The 20,811-nt window shown below is 39.3% G+C and overlaps 1 protein-coding gene across 7 annotated transcripts in view; it reads right to left on the reverse strand.

Moving 5' to 3' along the window:
- The window catches only part of KIF21A (kinesin family member 21A), an 85,134-nt gene that overhangs the window by 3,690 nt on the left and 60,633 nt on the right, over nucleotides 1-20,811 (reverse strand). For 4 of the 7 annotated variants that reach the window (XM_052680814.1, XM_052680809.1, XM_052680808.1 and 1 more), the window contains 10 exons: nucleotides 17,656-17,716; nucleotides 17,384-17,438; nucleotides 15,653-15,870; nucleotides 11,562-11,672; nucleotides 10,790-10,918; nucleotides 7,062-7,198; nucleotides 4,033-4,213; nucleotides 3,521-3,685; nucleotides 2,791-2,908; nucleotides 1,865-2,035 (listed from right to left, as the gene is read on the reverse strand). In XM_052680814.1, the coding sequence (XP_052536774.1) occupies nucleotides 1,865-2,035; nucleotides 2,791-2,908; nucleotides 3,521-3,685; nucleotides 4,033-4,213; nucleotides 7,062-7,198; nucleotides 10,790-10,918; nucleotides 11,562-11,672; nucleotides 15,653-15,870; nucleotides 17,384-17,438; nucleotides 17,656-17,716 (1,346 nt within the window). Of the gene's footprint in view, nucleotides 1-1,864; nucleotides 2,036-2,790; nucleotides 2,909-3,520; nucleotides 3,686-4,032; nucleotides 4,214-7,061; nucleotides 7,199-9,174; nucleotides 9,214-10,789; nucleotides 10,919-11,561; nucleotides 11,673-15,652; nucleotides 15,871-17,383; nucleotides 17,439-17,655; nucleotides 17,717-20,811 lie in introns of all 7 variants that reach the window. The other 3 variants (XM_052680813.1, XM_052680811.1, XM_052680812.1) reach the window with 3 other exon arrangements.

Raw genomic sequence — 20,811 nt, forward strand, 5'->3', positions numbered from 1 at the left:
TACTACATTATCATGTATGTGATCAGATCAAAATTATATCTGCATTTACTGAAAAATAACTGAGTTACAAATGTCCTTACCAGCAGGTCAAGGGAGGCAATTCTGCCCCTTACTTTGCTCTGGTGAGAACCCACCTGAAGTACTGCATCCAGTCCTGGAGCTCCCAACACAAGAAGACATGGTGTTGGAGTGGAGCAGGTCTAGAGGAGGGCCGTGGAGATGACAGAGCACTTTCCCTATGAGGACAGGCTGAGAGAGCTGTGCTCTTCAGCCTGGAGAAGAGAAGGCTCCAAGGAGACCTTATATAGCAGCCTACCAGTACCTGAACGGGGCCTACAGGAAAGCTGGGGAGGAACATTTTATAAGGGCATGTAGCAACAGGACAAGGGGAAATGGCTTTACACTGGAAGAGGGTAGATTTAGACTAGATATTAGGAAGAAATTCTTTTCTGTCAGGATGGTGAGACACTGGAACAGGTTGCCCAGTGAGGTTGTGCATGCTTCCTCCTCCTCAGAAGCATTCAAAGCCAGGCTGGATGGGGCTTTGAGCAATCTGGTCTAGTGGGGGATGTCCCTGCCTATTGCAGGGGGGTTGGAACTGGAGGATCTGAAAGGTCCCTTCCAACACATTCATGGTTCTATGATTCTATGTTATGTCTGCAGAAGACCAGAATAGCTGAGATTGGCAGAGATCTTTGGAGATCATCTAGTTCAACCCCCTACTCAAATCTGGGTCAGCCAGAGTAAGTTGTCCAGCTTTTTTTTTTTTTTCCCCCGTCCCCATTTAAATGGAATTTCCTGCATTTCAGTTTGTGCCCACTGTTCATTTTTTTATCCACTGGATACTACTGAGCAGTATCTGGCTCCATTGTCTTTTCTCCCTCCTATTTTAGGTATTTACATATACTGACAATGTCCCCTTGAGCCTTCTCTTCTCCAGGCTGAAGAGACCCAGCTCTCTTGGTGTCTCCTCATGAGAAAGGCTCCAGTTCCCTAATCCTCTTAAAGCTCTTTCAGCACAAAGCACAGTTTCAGGTCTTTGTTGAACTTCCTCCAGTCTGTCTATGTCTCTCTTGTACTGGGGAGCCCAGAAGTGGAGATAGCAATTCCTGATGCATCTCTCCAGTGCAGAGCAGATGGGAAGTGTCAACATTGCATCAACTCTCATCCTAATGCAGTCCAGGAGTACACTTGCTGCAAGAACACTTTGCAGCTGGCTGGTCCCCAGGCTGTACTACTGGTGTTTGGAGTTACTCCTTATGGGATGCAAGACTTGACATTTCCATCTGTCAAACTTCATGAAGCTCCTCTGCACCACCCTGTAGAAGCCCTTCTGAAGGGCAGCACAACCATCTGCTCTACCAACCACTCCTCATGGTTTTGCATCACCAGCAATCGTGCTCAGACTACACTCTGCTGCATCATCCAGGCCATCAATGAAAACATTAAAGAGAATCACTCCCAATATTGACACCTGGGATACAGCACTAGTGACTGGGCTTTGTGCTGCTGGTCATAATCCTTTTAGCTCAGAAGTTCAGCCAGTTTCCAGTTCATCTCACAGTGCACTTCTCTAGTGCTTCACATTCTTAATCAGTCTGTGAATAAGCATATTTTCACAGACAGCATAAAAAGCCTTGTTCAGTCTGGATAAACAACATGAGATTCTTCCCCTCATCCATCAAGCCAGTCAGAGAAGGCTTCAGTCTGACTGGGTATAGTTCCTCCTTCATGAATCCATGTTGACTACCTCCTATCACCTTCTTGTCCTTCGGAATAGTCATCATCTAAACTTGAACATTTACACAGCCTGAGAAACATACTAAACATGACTGTCACATTAGTCATGTGATTTTTATATTACCTGAAGAAGATCTTTCTGAGCCAAGTCCCATTTCTTAATTCCATTATCTCTGGATCCACTGAAAAGGTTGTCTCCCATAATAGCAAGTGCTTCTATGCCATCATAGTGAGGAGGTTCAAAATTGTGTGTAGGACTTACGCTTCCAAGAGCCCCTTCAGTTACATCAAACATCTAGAATAAAATAAATGTTCAAATATGATTAGCAAAATTATCTGCTATCTAACCAGCTTGGCGATGTGCAGTGGAGCTTGTGGGTTCAGATACACTCTGGCTGAAGTAGAAAAAAAAAAAAGGCTGCAAATAAAGAACAGACTTCCTAACATTGAATGAAATTAATCACGATGATGAGACACAAGAAAGCATCATAATCTAACTATGCATAGTGAGATTCATATTCTCACTATTCATAGTCTTTAACACAACTCAGAGCAATCAAAAAGTATGTGCTAATGAATCACCCAAAAGACTGAAGTGCACAGACCTCTCTCCATTCCCACTTCACAACTGGGGTAATGCTTATGCTCCCATGCGGGAGCATACAGAGCATCTCTGCCAAGGGAACTACGCCTGCACCCCAAAACAGACGCATTCTTTGAAGCAACTTTGAGCCTGTTAAAGCACCTAAACAGGAGATGTTGCAAATATGTCTCTAAGACCTCACACACGTGAAGTCCACCTCACATGCAGTGAGGAAAAAGATTAATTATAGACAATCTGATCCATGATGTTTTCAAGAACATTCCATCACATGATGAAAATGCCACTTAAGTGCTAGTTATTAAGATCAAACATTATCCATAATCTATAACTGATAGAAGAATTTCCATTCGGGTTATCAGATTTCAGACACGGGTCACTTCTGCTGAAGCCTGCAACTCATACTGATGTAAGGAGTTAAAATACACAGGCAAATACTAATGGCTTACCTTTATATAATGGTCCTTTGAACCAGTGACAATAAGATCCTGTCCATTGGAAATTCGATCCACAGTAAGGCACATGACAGGACCCAGGTGACCAGTTAGCTTTCCCGTAGACTGAAATCTTCAAGAACAACAGAAGAAATGACTGAGGATTTTCTATTTTTTTTGTGTATCCAACATAAAACATAAAACAGTTTCTGCTAGAATGGGTCTTCTAACTTATCCTCTGGTTACATACTCTGCTGCTTATACCCACATAAAAATGCTAAATCATAGTTAAGTGGAAACCAAAGCTCTATTTCAAAAAACAAACAAACACATCAGGCCCCATAAAGTATTTTGAATGGTCTCTTTCAGTGCGGGTTCTGTTTGGAAAGGTACTATCTAATAATGATTATAGCCACACATTATATTGCACTACGTCAGTAGATTCTCGTAATCTCATTGGCAATTACCAGTCACAACACATGAATTTATCACATCATTCCTCAGTGCTTTTTTTTTTTCCCCAGTAATTTTTACTTCAAAAATTCATCATAACTTTACCATGTGAGGAAATAAAGAGCTCTTCCACTACTATCTCAGTAACAACTGTAGCAAAAATTAGCTATTGGCTAATTGGCTATATTTCATGGTTATGGATATTACCACACACAGGAAACATCTCACTGATTTTGCTTCATATGTGCATGTGACCTCTGAAGGAACATGCTCTTCCACTGGTGTTCAGTACCTTTTCAGGTCCCACATCCTCACTGAATTTCCAGCAGCTGCATAGAGGAATGTGCCAGTTGGATTTAGTGCAATCTGATTAATCTGATTCTCTCCAGCTGGGATAGTGACCGTTCTGTTGGTACTTCCCGAACACACATCACCCGGCATTGCCTGGCCTGAAGACCTAAGCAAAGGGAGGGAGCAGAAAAAAGTAGAAATTAGTAAGACAACTCCATTATTTTCTCCTTACTTTACATGTTGTTTAAAATAAAGCCCATTTACCTGAGCAAAAAGACTATAAAGCCAATAATGAATACCAAAGACTTGCTAAAACACTACAGGCATGCATGCAAGCAAACTCATGTTTTCATATATTACCAACACCCTACGCTGACTTAGCTTGAATGTGTAAATAAAACCACCAGCCCCAGCAGCATATTTGAGTTACACTGTGCACTACTGAATTTAATCTAATTTAATTTTAGATTAAACTCATTCAAGCTCCTGTTATTCAAGGTTTAACATACTTACGTCAATGTCCGAACACACTTAGCAGAATCTCTGATGTCCCACACTTTGATATAGGAGGTTGAGACTGTGAAGACCAAACTTGTGTAGTTGCAATACTTTATAGAAACAACATTGTTTGGATGACCCCCTAGAGACATAATCTCTTGTCCAGTTACCAGATTCCAGACTTTACAGGTACGGTCTACATGAAGTCAAGAAAAACAAAAAAAGGAGGGGAGGGAATTAAAATTAAATACGTCATGTTTTTCCAAAAGGCCAGTAATTAAAATAAACAAATGAATCCATATATCCATTTGCACTCAAATATATTGCTCTCTTTTGATATGCACTGCACAAAATGTCCACATTAAATTGGCCTTCAAGAGTACACAAGGGCATCATCTACCATGATCAAAGCAAAGCAAGGTTAATCCTCCTATGTCAAGTTCTAGATATGCACATTAGGTCCAATAATATTTTAAAAACATAAAATTCCTTCCCAAGGAAAGAATGGAAGAGGAAATTTGTATGCTGTCAGGTTTGGATGATTGACAACTATCAAGAAAATCACCCAATTTTACACGTACAAATTCTTCATCAAGATCATAGTTCAGGAAGAAATGTATGCTTCAGGTTGAAGGAGGGCTGACAGACACAGTGAGTATAAAGGCAAAAAGCAACACAAACTATTCAGTGCAGTAGCTGCCTCTGAAAATTCCAGCGTAAGTGCTCTAGTCATAGGTTTCCTTCAGCAGCAATGCAATTTAAACACTGCAAACTTTTGTGTGCTAAAACCCCAAACACGTAGAAGTTTAAGAATTTTGCAACATGAATACAGTCCACACCTGAAATCCTCCTTGTTCCACCATGTCAGAATCACTCTCTATATTTCAGGAGTACATTTTTAACTGGAATAAATACTGGGAGCATGAAGAGCAAACTTCACATGTCAGCACTTGTGACAACAGCAGGAAGAAGGTAAGCATGAGAAGCTAGCATATGACAAGAAAGCAAATATTTACAACATCTGCAAGCATTCCTGTGTTAAAATTATACATATATTAAAGTCTTTCCTCCTTTGTAGTCACTAAATTTGAAATCTCAATACAGATCAAGTGAGCAGCATTTGCAGAAGCTGAAAATACTTCATCTTCTTGCAGTTGTATACAGTCACAAAATGCTAAAACCTTGGCTAAAAACTTTGAAGGCCAAAAGTTTGCCAACTGTGTCTTGGTATTCTTAATACACAGGCAATAGAGTAGCTAGAAACCACATCTAAATGTTAGCAGTGGAAGATCTACTCAGATGGTGCTGTCTGTGTTAATACAGGAATAAACAAGGATGCTCTGAAGTTTCAGAATTTATATGTTATGTGAGAAGGAGAGTCTGTTGGAGGCATTAACTTCTTTACAGCCACCACTGCAAATTATCTGATCTTTTGTGGTCAAGAATAACACTGGATTATTATACAGGCTTTATTTGGGAGAACAGGAGTCTCCAAGAGTTTCATGCATGATTGCAAACCTAAGTCCTTTGATGTACCTGTCTCATATGAAAAAGCCCAGAAAAAGAATACAAAAACAAACACTCCTCAATATCACCCAAAAAGTTATGTAAATAATTATTGAGGTCTGGTTATGCTCCCTTTAAGTCAATCTGAGTGAATGGTGAGTCACCAAAAAAAAACAGGAGGGAAATGTTTTCTTCCAAAATACTATTCCCACCAGCTTGAAGAGTTTATACATTGTTCCACCCAGTGGAAATGTAGTGACTACTAAAATGTAGCCCATCCCATAACAGCTATACAACTTTTACAGACCAAAGGGGACAGTGGGACAGTTAACAAGATGCAAACAGTAAGTAGAAAATAGCCTAGCTTTACAGGTTTAATCTGTTTGAACTCTTTAGGCAGGACAGCCAAAGAATCACAGAATGGCCAGGGTTGGAATGGACCTGAAGGATCATGAATCTCCAACCCCCCTGCCACATGCAGGGCCACCAACCTCCACATTTAATACTAGACCAGGCTGCCCAGGGCCCCATCCAACCTGGCCTCAAACACCTCCAAGGACGGAGGTGTTCCACAACCTCTCTGGGCAGCCTGTTCCAGCACCTCACCACTCTCTCTGTAAGGAACTTCTCCCTGACATCCAACCTAAATCTTCTCTCCCTCAACTTAAAACCATGGTTTTATTTCACCTTGTTCTGCTGTTAAGATATGCTAATTCCTACCTCTACTACTACAAAGTCTTAAACACTGTCTCCCATAGTATTCTCCTGGAGAAGCTGGCAGCCCATGGCTTGTACACATACTCTCTTCACTGGGTAAAGAACTGGCTGGATGGCCAGGCCAAGAGAGTGGTAGTGAATGGAGTTAAATCCAGCTGATAACTTGTCACGAATGATGTTCCCCAGGGGTCAAGGCTGGGGCCTGCCCTCTTCAATATTTTTGTTGATGACCTGGATGAGGACATTGAGTGCACCCTCACTAAGTTTGCAGATGACAACAAACTGGCAGGAAGTGTCGATCTGGGGATAGGGAGGCCCTACAGAGTGACCTGGACAGGCTGGATCACTGGGCTGAGACCAATGGGATGAAGTTCAAGAAGTGCACATACCAGATCCCACATTTTGGCTGCAACAACCCCAGACAGTGCTGGGCCAGACTGGTGAGGTCACATCTCAAGTACCATGTTCAGTTTTGGGTCTTTCATTACATTGAGGGATCTGGAGCACAGGTCTTACGAGGAGCAGCTGAGGGACCTGGGATTGTTCAGTGTGTACAGGAGGAGGCACAGGAGTGACCTTACTGCACTCTACAACTTCATGAAGGAAGGTTGTGGTGAGGTGGGAGTTGGCCTCTTCTCCCCTATAACTAGCAATGGAAATAAAGGGAATGGCTTCAAGTTGCACCAAGGGAGATTAAGGTTGGACATTAGGAAATATTTCTTCTCTGAGAGAGTGGTCAGGCACTGGAACAGACTGCCCTGGGAGGTAATGGAGTCAGCAGCCTGCACACGCACCACAGATATACAAAAAAGCTGCCTAACCTTTAGATCCAGTGAAGAGAAGGTCATCTGTTGCATCTACACAAAGCACAGGCTTGGCATGTCCTTCAGCTGTGTAGATACACTGCAGTGGGGAAGTTCGGATGCATTTTGAAGCAGGAAATGGGTTGATTATCCCCCTAAAGGAAAAAAAAGGAAGTGTGAGACGGGCATAGCAATAGACAAATCAAGTGACCAACTTTTCCCCTACATTTTGGTAAATTTCATTTTCTTATATATAAGGGTAGAACAACTGAACGCCTTTCATAAACTATTTAAGAATTTTTACTATTTAGCTTTAACAAGTGTCAACATTGGGCTAAAGGAAATCACATACAAAAAAAAAAGAAATAAAGAGGCAAGATGCTGAGTGCTGGGTACATGCAAGATACTGAAAGCTACTGGATTCATTGGAACAGCCATAACACTGCAAATTGCAGAAAGACAACTTAGTCCAAATAGCATGCCTGAAAAACATAGTCAGTGTAATGTACACAGCCAATTCCAAACTCAGAAGCCATCTGGCATTAGCTTCCTTCTACAGGTAAGCTTGGAGAATTGCTGACTTGTGCATCCGAGGAAGGGCCCCTACTGCACCTTGTACCCACTGCCAAACTTCAGTGGCTATAAGAGAGCATGGTGGGAGTACAGATACCCCCAAAGGAATCTTTCCATATCATTTGTAGCTAACTCTGTAGTGGTACAAAAAGGCTGTAACCCAGCAGGAAAAAAAAAAAAAAAAAAGAAAAATCAAATGATTTATCACCAAATAATAATTACTAGCAGTCTAAAATCCCATGCATACTACTGCATGTACAGAGGGAACCCATCGATTTCTGTGAAGTGCAGAAAAGCCTTCCTCGTTGGCCCTAGTAATGGCCACAAACATGTAACAGAACGCTGTGACCTGACCAGCTCACAGTTAGGACTCACTGCCACGCTTGGCTGGGGACTGTATTCATAATTACAAGAAATAGCCATGATGTCAATAAACCATCAGCTTTAGGCAAATGTAAAAAGTAATAATAACAATAATAATAGTGGTCCGCAGAAGCTTGCTACAGGAAGGAAGAAGCCTCTACTGCTATGAGCCGATTTTGTGGCAATTAGCTTGTTTATCTGGTACAGTCTTAGAAATTATGATTTTACTGCATCTTTATTGCACAGCACATCTTTATTCACAGAATTCCTAACTTCTGCATTTTGGGCTAAGAAGTTTGTACTCCAACATGCCCCTTTTTACAGTGTTTTCAAGAATTATAGAATAGGTAGTTTACTTTCTTTTTATTACTACTGTTTTAGGTCTCCATGCTTTTGTTATCTGACACTATACAGAACTAACATTTTTTCTCTGTAATATTCTCCAGTGGATCGTGCTGCTCTAGACTGAGAGTTACTCCTGCTGCTGCTCTCATCCACTGTTTCCCTTGAACATGAGGGAAAAAATACATGTCCCAAAGCTGTTTATCTATCTGTGTGCAGTGTTGTGAAATCTGCAGACAAAACATGCTGCAGATGCTCCTATGACGAGACAAAGCTACCATCACGTTATTGTTAGCCCTCTGACCGCCTTTCTGTTGATGAAATCCAATTTTTCACTGAGTGCCAACATTCTAAGCCACAGTTTAGCCACACAGAACATGAGCAGAGACATTTCTTTAATCTCTGGAACAACTATGCATCCTATCAGAAAGACATGGTAGAACTTATTCACTTTTATTTGCATTAGAATTTAATTCCTGGTGACCAAAGCATACAACTGAACAAGCAGGAATTAAATAGAGAGACATCAAGAAAACATTTTCTCTTTTTCAAAAAAAGTAGACAGAGAGAATATGTCTGGGGAAAGTTGTACACCCTCCTTCATTTAAAACAAAATGATAAGAACACTTGACATGCTTAAGGAGAAAAAAAAAAAAAGAAGGAAGGGGGGGGAGAAAGCAGGGAAGACATGCTGCACCAAAATTTCAAATTTTTAACCCTCTGACAAAAGCAAAAAAAAAAAAAATTATGGTGCACAAGCTCAGGAAAATTCATGCAGCAAAATGAAATTTCCTAAGAACTGGAATAACTTCAGTGAGAGATGCCAGGAAAACAGAAAAGAGAAAGAGAGTACCTGTGTACCTCCGACAGAGAGGAATCACTTTCATCAGACCTACAATCAACAGTGGTGGAATTGTAAGGAGAAAGAATATAGGTATCAGCAGCAAAGTAAAGCCTCCATACAAGAAGAACAAACAACAGCATGGCCAATTCAGAAGAGCAATGCAAGCTCACTTACAGTAGGCAGCATTGCTCAAGATATGCCATAAACTCATGATAATATTAGGGAAAATAGGAAGAAGTCACAAAAAAATCTAAGAATGTAATTTACTGCTAAGAGAGCTATCTCAAACCAAGAAGCTGAGTAAGGCCTGCTAAGCCTTCTTTTTTCCCCAACTTTTTCTTACAAAAGTAAAGACAACAAAGTAAAAGGGGAAGATGGGAACAAACTTTAACCTCTGCAATATAATTACTAATGTAAGTAGGAAAAGGGAAAAAAAAAAATTGATCAATGCTTGTTAAGTGTAGAAGAAACATCCAAAATGTTATTCTGGAAAATATATATGTATTAAACATACTGATAGTCCCCTGAAACAGGAACAGCAATTTGCAAATTATTCTTATTTCAAAATACTTTACCTCTCCTTTTCGAAAAGGGTTTAAAAATAAAAATAAAGACACAAAACACACAAAAAGAAAAGAACATTTGCAACGTCCTAAGATTTCTTTCATTTCTAACTCAAATCAGATTCAGCAGTTTCCATTTTATTTCAAAGCCAGTTTAGAGAAAATGAAAGAAGTTAAGTGGGAGTTAGCAATAAGATAATGCAGCTAAGATACAGAAGTTAGAAGCACAGTTAAGCTACTGGAAGCCTTGTAAGCTACTGCTTAGTATTCGATGACTCTGCAGACCACTGAAAAAGAGCAAAGTATTATGAAAGAGAAAACAAATAGCATAGAGAGACCTGTTTTCTGTCTTACTATAGTCCAAGCCAGATGTTTATTCTGAGTATAAGCTGCAGTCCATAACAGCTGTAGGGCACTATTATCAGTATGAAAACTGCAGTAAAGATTCTGTTCAACTCAAGGCTGCTGCAATTTGGACTACAGCTTCTGCAGAAACAGATGCTTAACATGGTAGGAAACTGAGCCCTACTTCTTTTAACCAGGGTATCAACACCACCTGCTCCTCCAGACCACTCCAGAATGTTCAATAATTTGGATAATCCCTAAACAACTGTGTTCTAGATATTTCAATACTCCACCATCCAGAGTACTATTGTGACAGTGTTCCGAGCTGGAATAACTGGAAAACTGGCAAAAGTGTAATTTCCTACATTGTTAACTAAATCCTACTTTCAAGTGCAAACACACACAAAAACACGTATCTAAGTATTCTACTTCTCTTTTCTGTCACATCTGAAAGCTTTAAAACTACAAGTACCAGACATAACCTAGAGGAAACAAGGTTCAGCAGGAAATTGCTTTTCTTGAATTTTTTTCTGCACTTTCATGAAAGTTTTGAGTATTTTACTTGAAAACAAAAAAAAGTACATAAAAACAGGAGAAGCATCTCCTCCTGTTTTGTAGGAGATGAAAGGCGGAATATCTAACAGATACTACACTGGTAACTCGAGTGTGCTCTGCAGTTCCCTGGTTGGGGGCTGAGGCTTCCCTCAGTGACTTACTTATCCTGCTGAACTGATGTGTTTCCCTGAGAAACAGTAAGACGACTAAAAACATTCATTTCATTACGGGGCCGGCTTGGTGGGGAAGTAGGAGGTGACAGACTAGCCTCTGGGGTTCCAGAATCTGAGCTACAAGAAAAAAAGAACATCTGCTTTAACAGATTGTGAATGGTTAGAGAGGTTAAATGCAACATGCCTCACAATGTTAGATCCTCTTTTTCTTTCTTTTTTTTTTTTTTTTTTTTTTAAGAAAAATAAATAAAATTATAACGCTTGGTACAGACGTTTCACAAAGAAGGCAATAAACTTAAGAATAAACTGCTGCAGATTGCAAGGTGGCAAAATGTTCAAAGATTACGTGCTAACAGTGGAAGCTCCATGTAGGAAAAAAGGAAAATCACATACGTAAAATGGAAAAGTGCTAACATAACTGCAGTTTCTTGGAGAAACTGATATCTTCCCTTTAGTAAAAATACAATAAATCATTTGCAAATGCTCCAAAGGACGTTTTCTCAGAGCTCTGGCCCAGAGTTATTCATGTATAGAAAGATACTCTGGGAGAAAACGAACAACACACACACAAAATAAGCAAAAAAACACACACACACACACACACACACACACACACACACACATTGAACAACAAAATGTTATTGCCAACAATAAAAAACTGCCCTAAAATTAAAGAAACAGAAAATACAGATTTATTTTTCAAGAACACATATCCATAGTTTAAATTATTTCAGAGAAAGAAAATTTTAAAGATTCTTACAGTTTTTGATCTTTTGCCTTTGTCTTTTCCATTGTTTTCTCATATGTTTTTCTCTTGGCTAAAGGTGAAGGTTCAGATATCTTCTTCTCTGACAAAGATGGCTGTCTAGAACTAAAGACAGAGGAATCATTATTTTACTTTACTCTTGACAAAATTGCTTTTCCTATATTAACTGTCATTCTTTCACTCAGAAACAAGTAATTACTGCAGCTCCTGAGACTACTGGGTCTATATTTGCTCTCACATTTTAATACAAAAAATATACCAAATTTATTAACCTTCACAGTTCATTGACATATCAAGAGAAGATACTGAAAACAAACAGTAGATCTACTAATTCAATAATAAAAGAAACTGACTAAAAAAAAAAAAGATAACGGTAGCTGGAGCATGTATTTCAAATTCAGATCACAGAGAAGACAGAAGGTCTGAGATCTAAAATGGACACAAAGAACAGAGAAATCATAATGGCTCTTACGAATGAATTCAAGATATTCAAGAAGAGATACTAAACTCACAATCAGTAAGTGGAAAAAAAAGGTATTTTCCATAGCGAGTCTGACCATTACGACACTTTTTTCCTACCCTCTCCTCCCTTCTTCATTTGTCTCTCTAGCTCTTTCTCCAAAATAATTCCAGTCACTGTGGTCTTCATCTCAACATTCACTCCCCATTAAAAACAGCAAATGATCAAGTGTGCAGTACTAACATTAGCATTCAAGTGTCATCATTTCACCACAAATGAAAAACAGGATCTGGAAGGTCTCCACTCCTGTTTCTCACCAGCTGGGCAAACAGAAAAGCCATATGTGCTTTGACTTATGCTTTCCTAGTGTGCTTAGAGGTTGTTTTTACCAATATAATGACCAGAAATTATTACTAAAAGGAAGAAAGCAATTCTGTGGATTATGAAGGTGCTTTTGTGCCATAAAATGTTATTAAGCAGACGAAATCAAGTGGGCAGGCAACCATCTTGACATAGTTAACAGCATCACTGCTCCACAGATCTGAATCTACTTATCTGCAACTTCTCCATGAGAAAAGCTATGCCAGTTTCCCTTGAAAGGGAATATAAAATGTGCCATATAAAATCCATCCACTGGTGTGCAAGGTAACAAATTAAAATGGAAAGCATAACCAAGAACAACTACTTGACCAAACTGTCCTGATCAATGACTTGTATGCTGAACACAAGCACCCATAAGAAGGAGAATGTCCCACCTCTTGGGCCTAGTGCCATGAACTGCATGCAGACCCTACTGTACCCCAGCTGCAAACAAACAGGGCCTTCACAAGGCAGGTGAATGGAGAGCAGAAGCAGTAACTTCTACAGTTTTGCATATAAGACCAGCAGTTAAAGAGCATAAACAAGAAGGATAGATACGTACAATGTACTCCATGTTACTTACCTCCAAGCATATTCTGCAAAGGACACAAATGAAGGGACAGAATACACTCTCTCCCCTCTTTTTATGTCAGACCAGTATGTATTTAAGAATGAAGAAGTTCTGAGTCACAAGGAAGTCCTATGATCAGCCCAGTAGACAGATTTTTCAGCAAGGATGAAGAATTTGAGCTAGTCTTTCCTGGTTTGGTTGCCTACACATATCCTGCGTAGTTGCTAGAATAAAAAAGCCTCACCATAGGCAGAACACAGACTCCTCTACCTCACACCACTGTGCTGCATAGTCAGGCATAGAGCCAGCTCTCTCTTGCTTACTCTCTACACGTCCCTTGAGTATTCCACCTCTGTCTCTAAAGAAGGTGTAAAGAGTATGATTATATCAAGAATCCACTTTGAAAACCTGGAAATGCAGGTATCTTAGAAATGGAGTGTTCTTACCAGAGTGAGCTTCCTAAGCACAGGTGTAAGAACAAAATACCCCAGATCAGGTGCATCCCTATTGATGACCTGAATGAAAAAGTGCAAGACACGCATCTAATTACAGGTTTTCAGCATCCTTTAAGACTTCCATAATATCAGAGACATCTGAACAGAGCTGGCAAATCTGACACAAGACCTACAGGAGACCACTCTGCTCTGCAGAGGCTGCTGAGATAAAGTAGGAGTATCAAAGGACAAAGAACCAGCTGTGCCTGTAAACAGAACTCCAAACAAACTGACTGTTGGACTCAGTATTAGCCATGGACATTCAGGTCCAGGTCTTGGAATCATCACAGAACTAAGTAAATAGTGGGGTTTCCACAGCAACGTTTGTGTGTAAGCACACACTTAACTTCACAGCTCAGCATAAAATTACTGTTACTTCCAGAGAATGCATATTTTGGATTACTTTTATTACTTCCACATCTCAGAAAGCCAATTAAGTGATACAAGGAAGTTGAAGCTCACTGCGGGTAAGATTACATTCTGCTTCAGAATGTAGTTTATTACAATAGCTGTGAGTACCACATAGCTCAAATGGGAAGGCCAGGTGGCTCACAAAGACAGCCTTTCTTCAAAAATGACCTGCAAAAGCAGACATGCTGTAGAAAGTATACTGAGCTCTAGTTGTTTAAAAAAAAAAAAAAGAGTGAAAAAGAAAAAAATAAGAGGAAAAAAAGAAAAAGAAAAAAGCCAGAAAAACACCCTTTCACTTACAGCAAAGACATCACTATAGGCCAGGCTGATTGTGGCAATTTTGAGCAATAAGAAAACACAAGAAGTGAGGCCTGCTGCTGACTGAACTGATTTACTGACAACTACATAATGCTCACAGAATACAGTTGTGTAGAAAAATTCTGTTTTGCTACATGCTAGATGACTTTCACAAAGCAGATGGAGCTAGGCAAAAGTTGCTATTACCTGAGTCCTGGTTGTCAGGCCACAAAACTTGATGTTTTAAATCTTGAAGCTTCAACAATCTCTAGTGAACTCAGGCTAACAGCTAAAATATGTGGGTTTCCCCACATATCCTAACCCCCCAGAGCATTATTTTCAAGCGCATTCAACATGTAAAATGCACTGAAGGCATCAGCATGGGTTAATAATTGCTGTCAGCAGTGTTTTATGGTTCTGTTTTATGTTTTTATGGTTGCCACTTCAAGCACATGCCAGAAACACACAGTAGAAATAACACAAAATTGCAAGTGTACATCAGATGGAAATCACCGTAAAAATATTATGCAGATAGGACAGGTGAATAGTGAAAGATGCCCAATTCCAGCATTTGTGACATGAAGATGGCTATGGGGTATGGTTTTTCCATATCACTGAATACAACATGAGCAATTAGTTTACACAAGAGCTCATGGAACACATGAGCTAGTATCTAACAATGCAAGTCTCTAGCATCTCTAGCAGTGAATGGCTAATAATCACCAGTAATATCACAAGATATAAAAAGAACACTAAGAGCAAATGAAATAATACACATTGGAGTACGAGAGACAACTACTGGCCTCATAATAAAAAGGATGAAAACAAAATTTTTAGTTTAATTTGGTATCAAGTAATAATTTCAATTAGTAAAACTGTTCTGCTGATAAGCACAGTCTGTAACTAGAAAGGATTTTTGAGGATTCCTAGTATTAACTGTGTTTGTATCAGCTTTACATTAATTGAGCACGCAAGTGTAAAGATTTCTTCAGGTTAAGCATGGTCTGCATGAAGTCTCCCACAAAGATTTTACCTGACAGCTGAGACCACACTCAGATACTATTGGTACACTGCTCCATTTTTTCTTGTTGCCAGTTATTTGTTTTGGTTTGGTTTTGATCTCCCTGCTGTTCTAAGCATATTCTTGCTGCACCTCAAGAAAGCAAATTTCCCAGGGCACTAGTTAAACAAGGTATCTGAGGTACTAGATGGATTTTTTCCCAAGGCAATTTAGAAACAAGGCAATAATTATTTCACTATGACAAAACAAGAGAAGTTTGGATCTCCTGTAAGCAGCACATTATTTTCAACAGTGTGTTTCTAATCTCTAAAGTGGTGACGGCAGAAAAGAAGGAAAGGTTTTGTCAGTATTATTTAGTAAGCTTCAAGTGTATTAACATACCTTGTAAAGTTAAAACAATAGATTAGAAGAAATGGGAAACATGCATTTTTAAAAAGCAAAGAACAATTAGTACAGCATGGCCAAACTTACATGCTGCCTATCTTAGAAGGTAAGCCAGATGGTGGGGGAATAAACTCTCTGTCCCTAGCAGAAGTATCATTTGTGTCAGCAGTCATCCCACTTTCTTGTGTTTCTGCAGCAGATGCAAGAAGGCCAGGCAAAGTTGATTCTGCAGCACTAATGTCAGAGACTAAATCACTGCTATCTGCATACAGCAATTCCATCTGTGTAGTGGTCCTCCGGCGGGCCTGGAGACAAACAAAAAGCAAGTTGCGACTTAATCACGTTCTAGAATGTTTCAACAGTGCTACATTTAAGATTATCATTAGCTTGTAAATGGCATTCTCCTCAAATCACTTGGCAGCTTCCTTTAGAAACTAAATTAGGAAGCTCATCTGTACTCCAATGATTTCAGAGAAGGTAAGTCAAATTCAACACTGAAAAACATTGACTTGACAACTGTTTGAAAGGATGTCCTCAGAAACTAACTACAAGCATCTATTACTCCCTAAGATTTATCCAAATGAAATGTTTTAAAGCAGAGAAGTAAGGCAAAGTGTGAACAATGATGTCTTACAATGATGCTTCCAATGTAAAAGTAGCTGCTACTTGGCTTAAACTACTTCTAAATTGACATAAGCTGAGATGAATTAAGATTCTCTCAGCATTTCAACAGTTAGGAAACAGCAGAAAGCCTCACAGAGGAGCCAAGCTCTGTGCAACAATCATTCTTAGAGAACTGGTCGTGCATGTCATCAGTTTAGTTGCTGCAAATTTAAAATCTATTCCTTAAGGAAAGCAACGCCTCTGGGAAAGACAAAAGCCCAGTGTGAACACAGCCCTCACAAAAATGACATGTTTACTTCATGCCAACATTTTCAGATCAAACTCCTTCAGTTTACCTACCCAAAGAGCTGCGCAGCCAAATAACACTATCAATAATGCAACAGCCAACTTAGATACAGTCCTCCAGAGTCAACTGTAGATCAAAGCATAGAGGCTAGAACTTCTACTTCCATTTGCTTTATGCTCCTGTGACCACAGCAGCAAATCACAAACAGTACACATTTCCAGTTCCCACTGCCATTAATATTAAACTGCAGCCAACCTACCTGTAATGATAACTTTAATTTAGAACCCGAAGGTCAAACTTTATCTTATAAGCTCCTTAAATTCCTATGACCGCAAATTTAAAAAAAAAGTTTTCTGTTTCCACTGACATTAATATTAAATAGCAGCCTCATTACTTGTAGAATCATAGAATATTCTGAGTTAGAAGAGATCCATAAGGATCCTCAGTCCAACACCTTGCTTCACACAGCACCATCCAAACTTCAAACTTTATGTGTCTGAGAGAGTTGTCCAAACACTCCCTGAGCTCTGGCAGCCTGTTCTACGCCCAGCTACCCCCAGTGATGAATCTTTTCCTAATCCCCAACTTGAACATACCCCGACCTCTACCCTTCATGATGTTAATTAATACTAAACTGCATATCTACTCAGTTTGGAATGCTATTAATTTATGAAAATATCTGTTCTGTAAGTATGAAAATTCAGCCACAAGATACTGAAAAACAATGTATTTTTATTATTACTTCACAGAGAGGAGTATTACACACAAAACACACTACATAAAAATCATAAAAGCATTATCTCAGTTCACCTTCTGTTTGTCTTTGCTCACTTATGACTCTAGAGCAAAGTAATAGCATCCTTCAGAAGATGCATTTCAGTATGAATTCTAATTATTCTACAGTATACCTTGCTTTTGGGTTTGACTTCACCACAGAGCTTCAAAAGATCCGAAGATAATGCACTAAACAAAAAATTGCAACACAATTAGTAAGAAAATAGTTAACTTTTTAGAATGCATATTTTAATTTAACATTTCTTTCCATTGAATTGATAGGCAAACTGAAAGGAAAACATCACAGGTATCTTCTGATGAATATGTAATATGTGTTACAAAAAGAAGAAAGGACAGTAATTTTTTTAGAACCAGACCCAGTCACCTGTTAACAAAGATCACTCACCTTCCTTCTGTCCCAGGGCTATGCAACGGAGCATCCTCATCAGTACTATCTTCCAAATTTTCTAGAAAAATTCCAAAATAATATTGTTAGCCTGTCCAACTACAAAAGGATATTCGGGCTTTGCATACTATGCAAAACAATTCAGACAACACTGAATGTAGATGATCAGCATATGAAAGGTAGGGATTTACAAATATTCTTCACTATTTGCTAGTCAGTTCTCATGGAATTTTCCTGGTTTTCTCTATTTTTTTCTGTAACCTTTTCACTGATAAGTTGTCCTGAGTTCTTTCACACAGCCTAAAGAAATCATAGACTTTGGCATACTGTGTTGGATGTGGTCCTCTATTCATCGTAGCAGAGCAACATGGATGACAGAGAAAGAGAAATAAACTGTAGAATGAAATCTGGAAGAAAGAAAGAGGACAAAGCAAAAGACATTATCTGCAAGATGTGCAAGAGAAGATGCAAATCAATGGACAGTGAGGATCTCCGTTCTGACTCCTTTTTCATAATCATCTTGCTCCAATACTGCATCAAATGTGTTACAGTGAAAGAAATAATGCATTTTTAACTAGCAAGTGAGATGAAGCCCAGATCAGTTTATACAGAATTGCAATATCAGCCTGACAAGAAACAAGCACTACATTAGCACATAAGCATCTAGGTTTCAAAACAGGATGACCACCACGTAATACTGTAGAACCATTTCTAAAAAATACTGATTGTTGAAGCTAACTGCACAAAGTTCTTCAGTATAAAATGATCCTGAAGAAAAATGGAGACATAAAGCTGTTCACAAGAGACAAACCCAGCATGCACGTCACACCCTGTAATGCTATCAAACATCAGATCGATGCATGTCTGCATGCAAATGGTGCAAAACATTAAGCTAAGAGGATCAGCCCAGGTCATATGTACAACAATTCCAAACTGATGAGAAAACAAATTTTCTTATTTGCATGTTAGTATAATAATATGTTCTGTGCATAGTTTAAAGATATAGATATTAAATTCCTGCAAGTTCCATATTTTTGAACATAATCATGAAACGTTAGGGATTAAATAATACTCTCACAACTTTCTTCTAAATCTCTTCTTTATTGTTTGAGTGCTTTAAGATTATTTAAATATCTCTGCCAGTAAGTAAATAACTTCTGTAATACAGAGAACCAACATATTTAGTACCCATATTAAAATAAGTGTGTCCACCAATTTTTAATTCATGTTGTACTTCATGAACCTAAATTTAAAATATGGAATTTAAGTATGTTTCGGAGAAATTGGGGGAAAGATAAATAGTCTCCAGCTGAACTGTCCAAAGAAATAAAGAAAGGGAAAATGCTGCCTTCTTGCCCACGCTACTTCTAAAAAATGTTTCCTGGAAAAGTCGTGACCTTCCCATAAAGGGCTTGTGATCAACTCTGCTGTACCTGTGAAAAGTAGAAAGAGCAATATGGCCACAAAAGATGGGATTCTGCTTGTGGATTCCCACTAACATGCCCTGACATGCTACATAAATATTTTGCTTGAGTTTATCTGCAGTGGATCACAGAAAGCCTGCGAGAGGCCCCAGGTAGAAAACAGCACAAAGAACCAACAAAAAGGGACAGAAGAGCAAGATTCCACAAGAAGTCCTGAGCAAGAGGAGATAAAAAGAAACAATTAAGCCATTGAAGGCAGTACTGCTTATGAGGAGCAGGAGATATAACTGTTAATAAACCAGTGATCAAAGACCAGTGGAGAGCTTTTCTGATGACTTCATGACGAGATCTTCATCCTCACACAAAGAAAAATGAACAGTGCCAGAACAGTGCAGCAAGCCAGCAATTTAATCCAAAGGAGATGACATCTGAGCTGCTCTTTCAGGATCTGCATGTACAAAACTCTTATTCACAACCAGGCACAACCAGATGTCATGGGTGGGAAGGTGCTTCAGAAAGGAGTGACTTCAAGGCCCAACTCTGTGGTCACATTAACGTCTCAATAGGTGCGAAGAGTTCATCCACACACAAAGTAGGTGTGCATAAGAAGCCTGGTCTGAAGATAAAAACTGAGCCTGTGATGTAATTTGATGCAGACTGAAATCTTTTCTTCAGTCTACACTTGAGCACAGGTACACAACTACACTGGAGAAATGCAGGAGTTCCCCAAGCCAAGTGGGTTTCAAACTGCTAAAAACATACAGACTGCAGAGCTGCAAAAAGGCATCGAAGGCAAGAGCAGCTGATGACCAGGACTCTGAAGGTACAGTTACTGCCTGGGATGGAGCTCAGTACTGCCCCTGAGCTTCCAGGCAGCCTATTGAGATACTGATTTACCAGGGAGCCTTGCAGCCAGTCTGCTGTGCTCCAGCCACGCAGCTGGCAGTCCCAGCCTTGAAGCCTCTCTTCAGTACTTTCTGAACTTCCTCCAGCTAAAAAGGTCTACCTACGAGTGATCTACAAAATACAGACTACCAAAAGCGCAAATTTCAGTATGGACTAAGGTTAATATGGTATATTCAGTTTCGATACACTCACAGTGAAGCTTCCTTCCTATTAAGTGTTAACGCAGTCCTGATTGACGTTTGTTTTAAAAGCCTCAGTTCAGGCTTTCAGAGTATTAAAAAGCTTCTTTAACACACATTTTCCAAAAATTTTTACAACAGCGCTACTGTTTCAATGCATTTAACAAAATTATTTTCAAAAGGTTGCTCTAGATGCCTCTAACAAGTCACATCTAGAGCTAAAAGGAAATGCAAACATCCTGGCTAGAGAAGCTTTGTTTTCACTCCAGCAGGGGTGAACAGGCACACACATGCACATGTATACAGTACAGAGGCTATTTTAGACAAACTACATTACTAATAACCACTGGTGCATCTGAAGAAATACTCAGCAAATGCAGCAGCACGCCCTGGCCTGTTTATCAGGTGTCACCTGCCAGGGCACTGCACAGCTATAACTGCTCTCACCAGCTCTGGCAATAATCTATACACTTTAAGACAAAGTCTGGTATATATGATATATTCCTGGATAGCTTCATGGGCTTAGAAGGAACAGATGATATAAAACAAACTGTTACTGACATCAGGAATATTTGAGGTTTCAAACATAGCCAATTTCGTGACCAGGAGTCACAGGAGAGAAGGAAATGTATGCCATTTACTTGAAA

This window comes from Tympanuchus pallidicinctus, unplaced genomic scaffold (assembly GCF_026119805.1).
Source record: "Tympanuchus pallidicinctus isolate F22 unplaced genomic scaffold, pur_lepc_1.0 scaffold19, whole genome shotgun sequence".
In the NCBI taxonomy this organism is placed as follows: domain Eukaryota; kingdom Metazoa; phylum Chordata; class Aves; order Galliformes; family Phasianidae; genus Tympanuchus; species Tympanuchus pallidicinctus.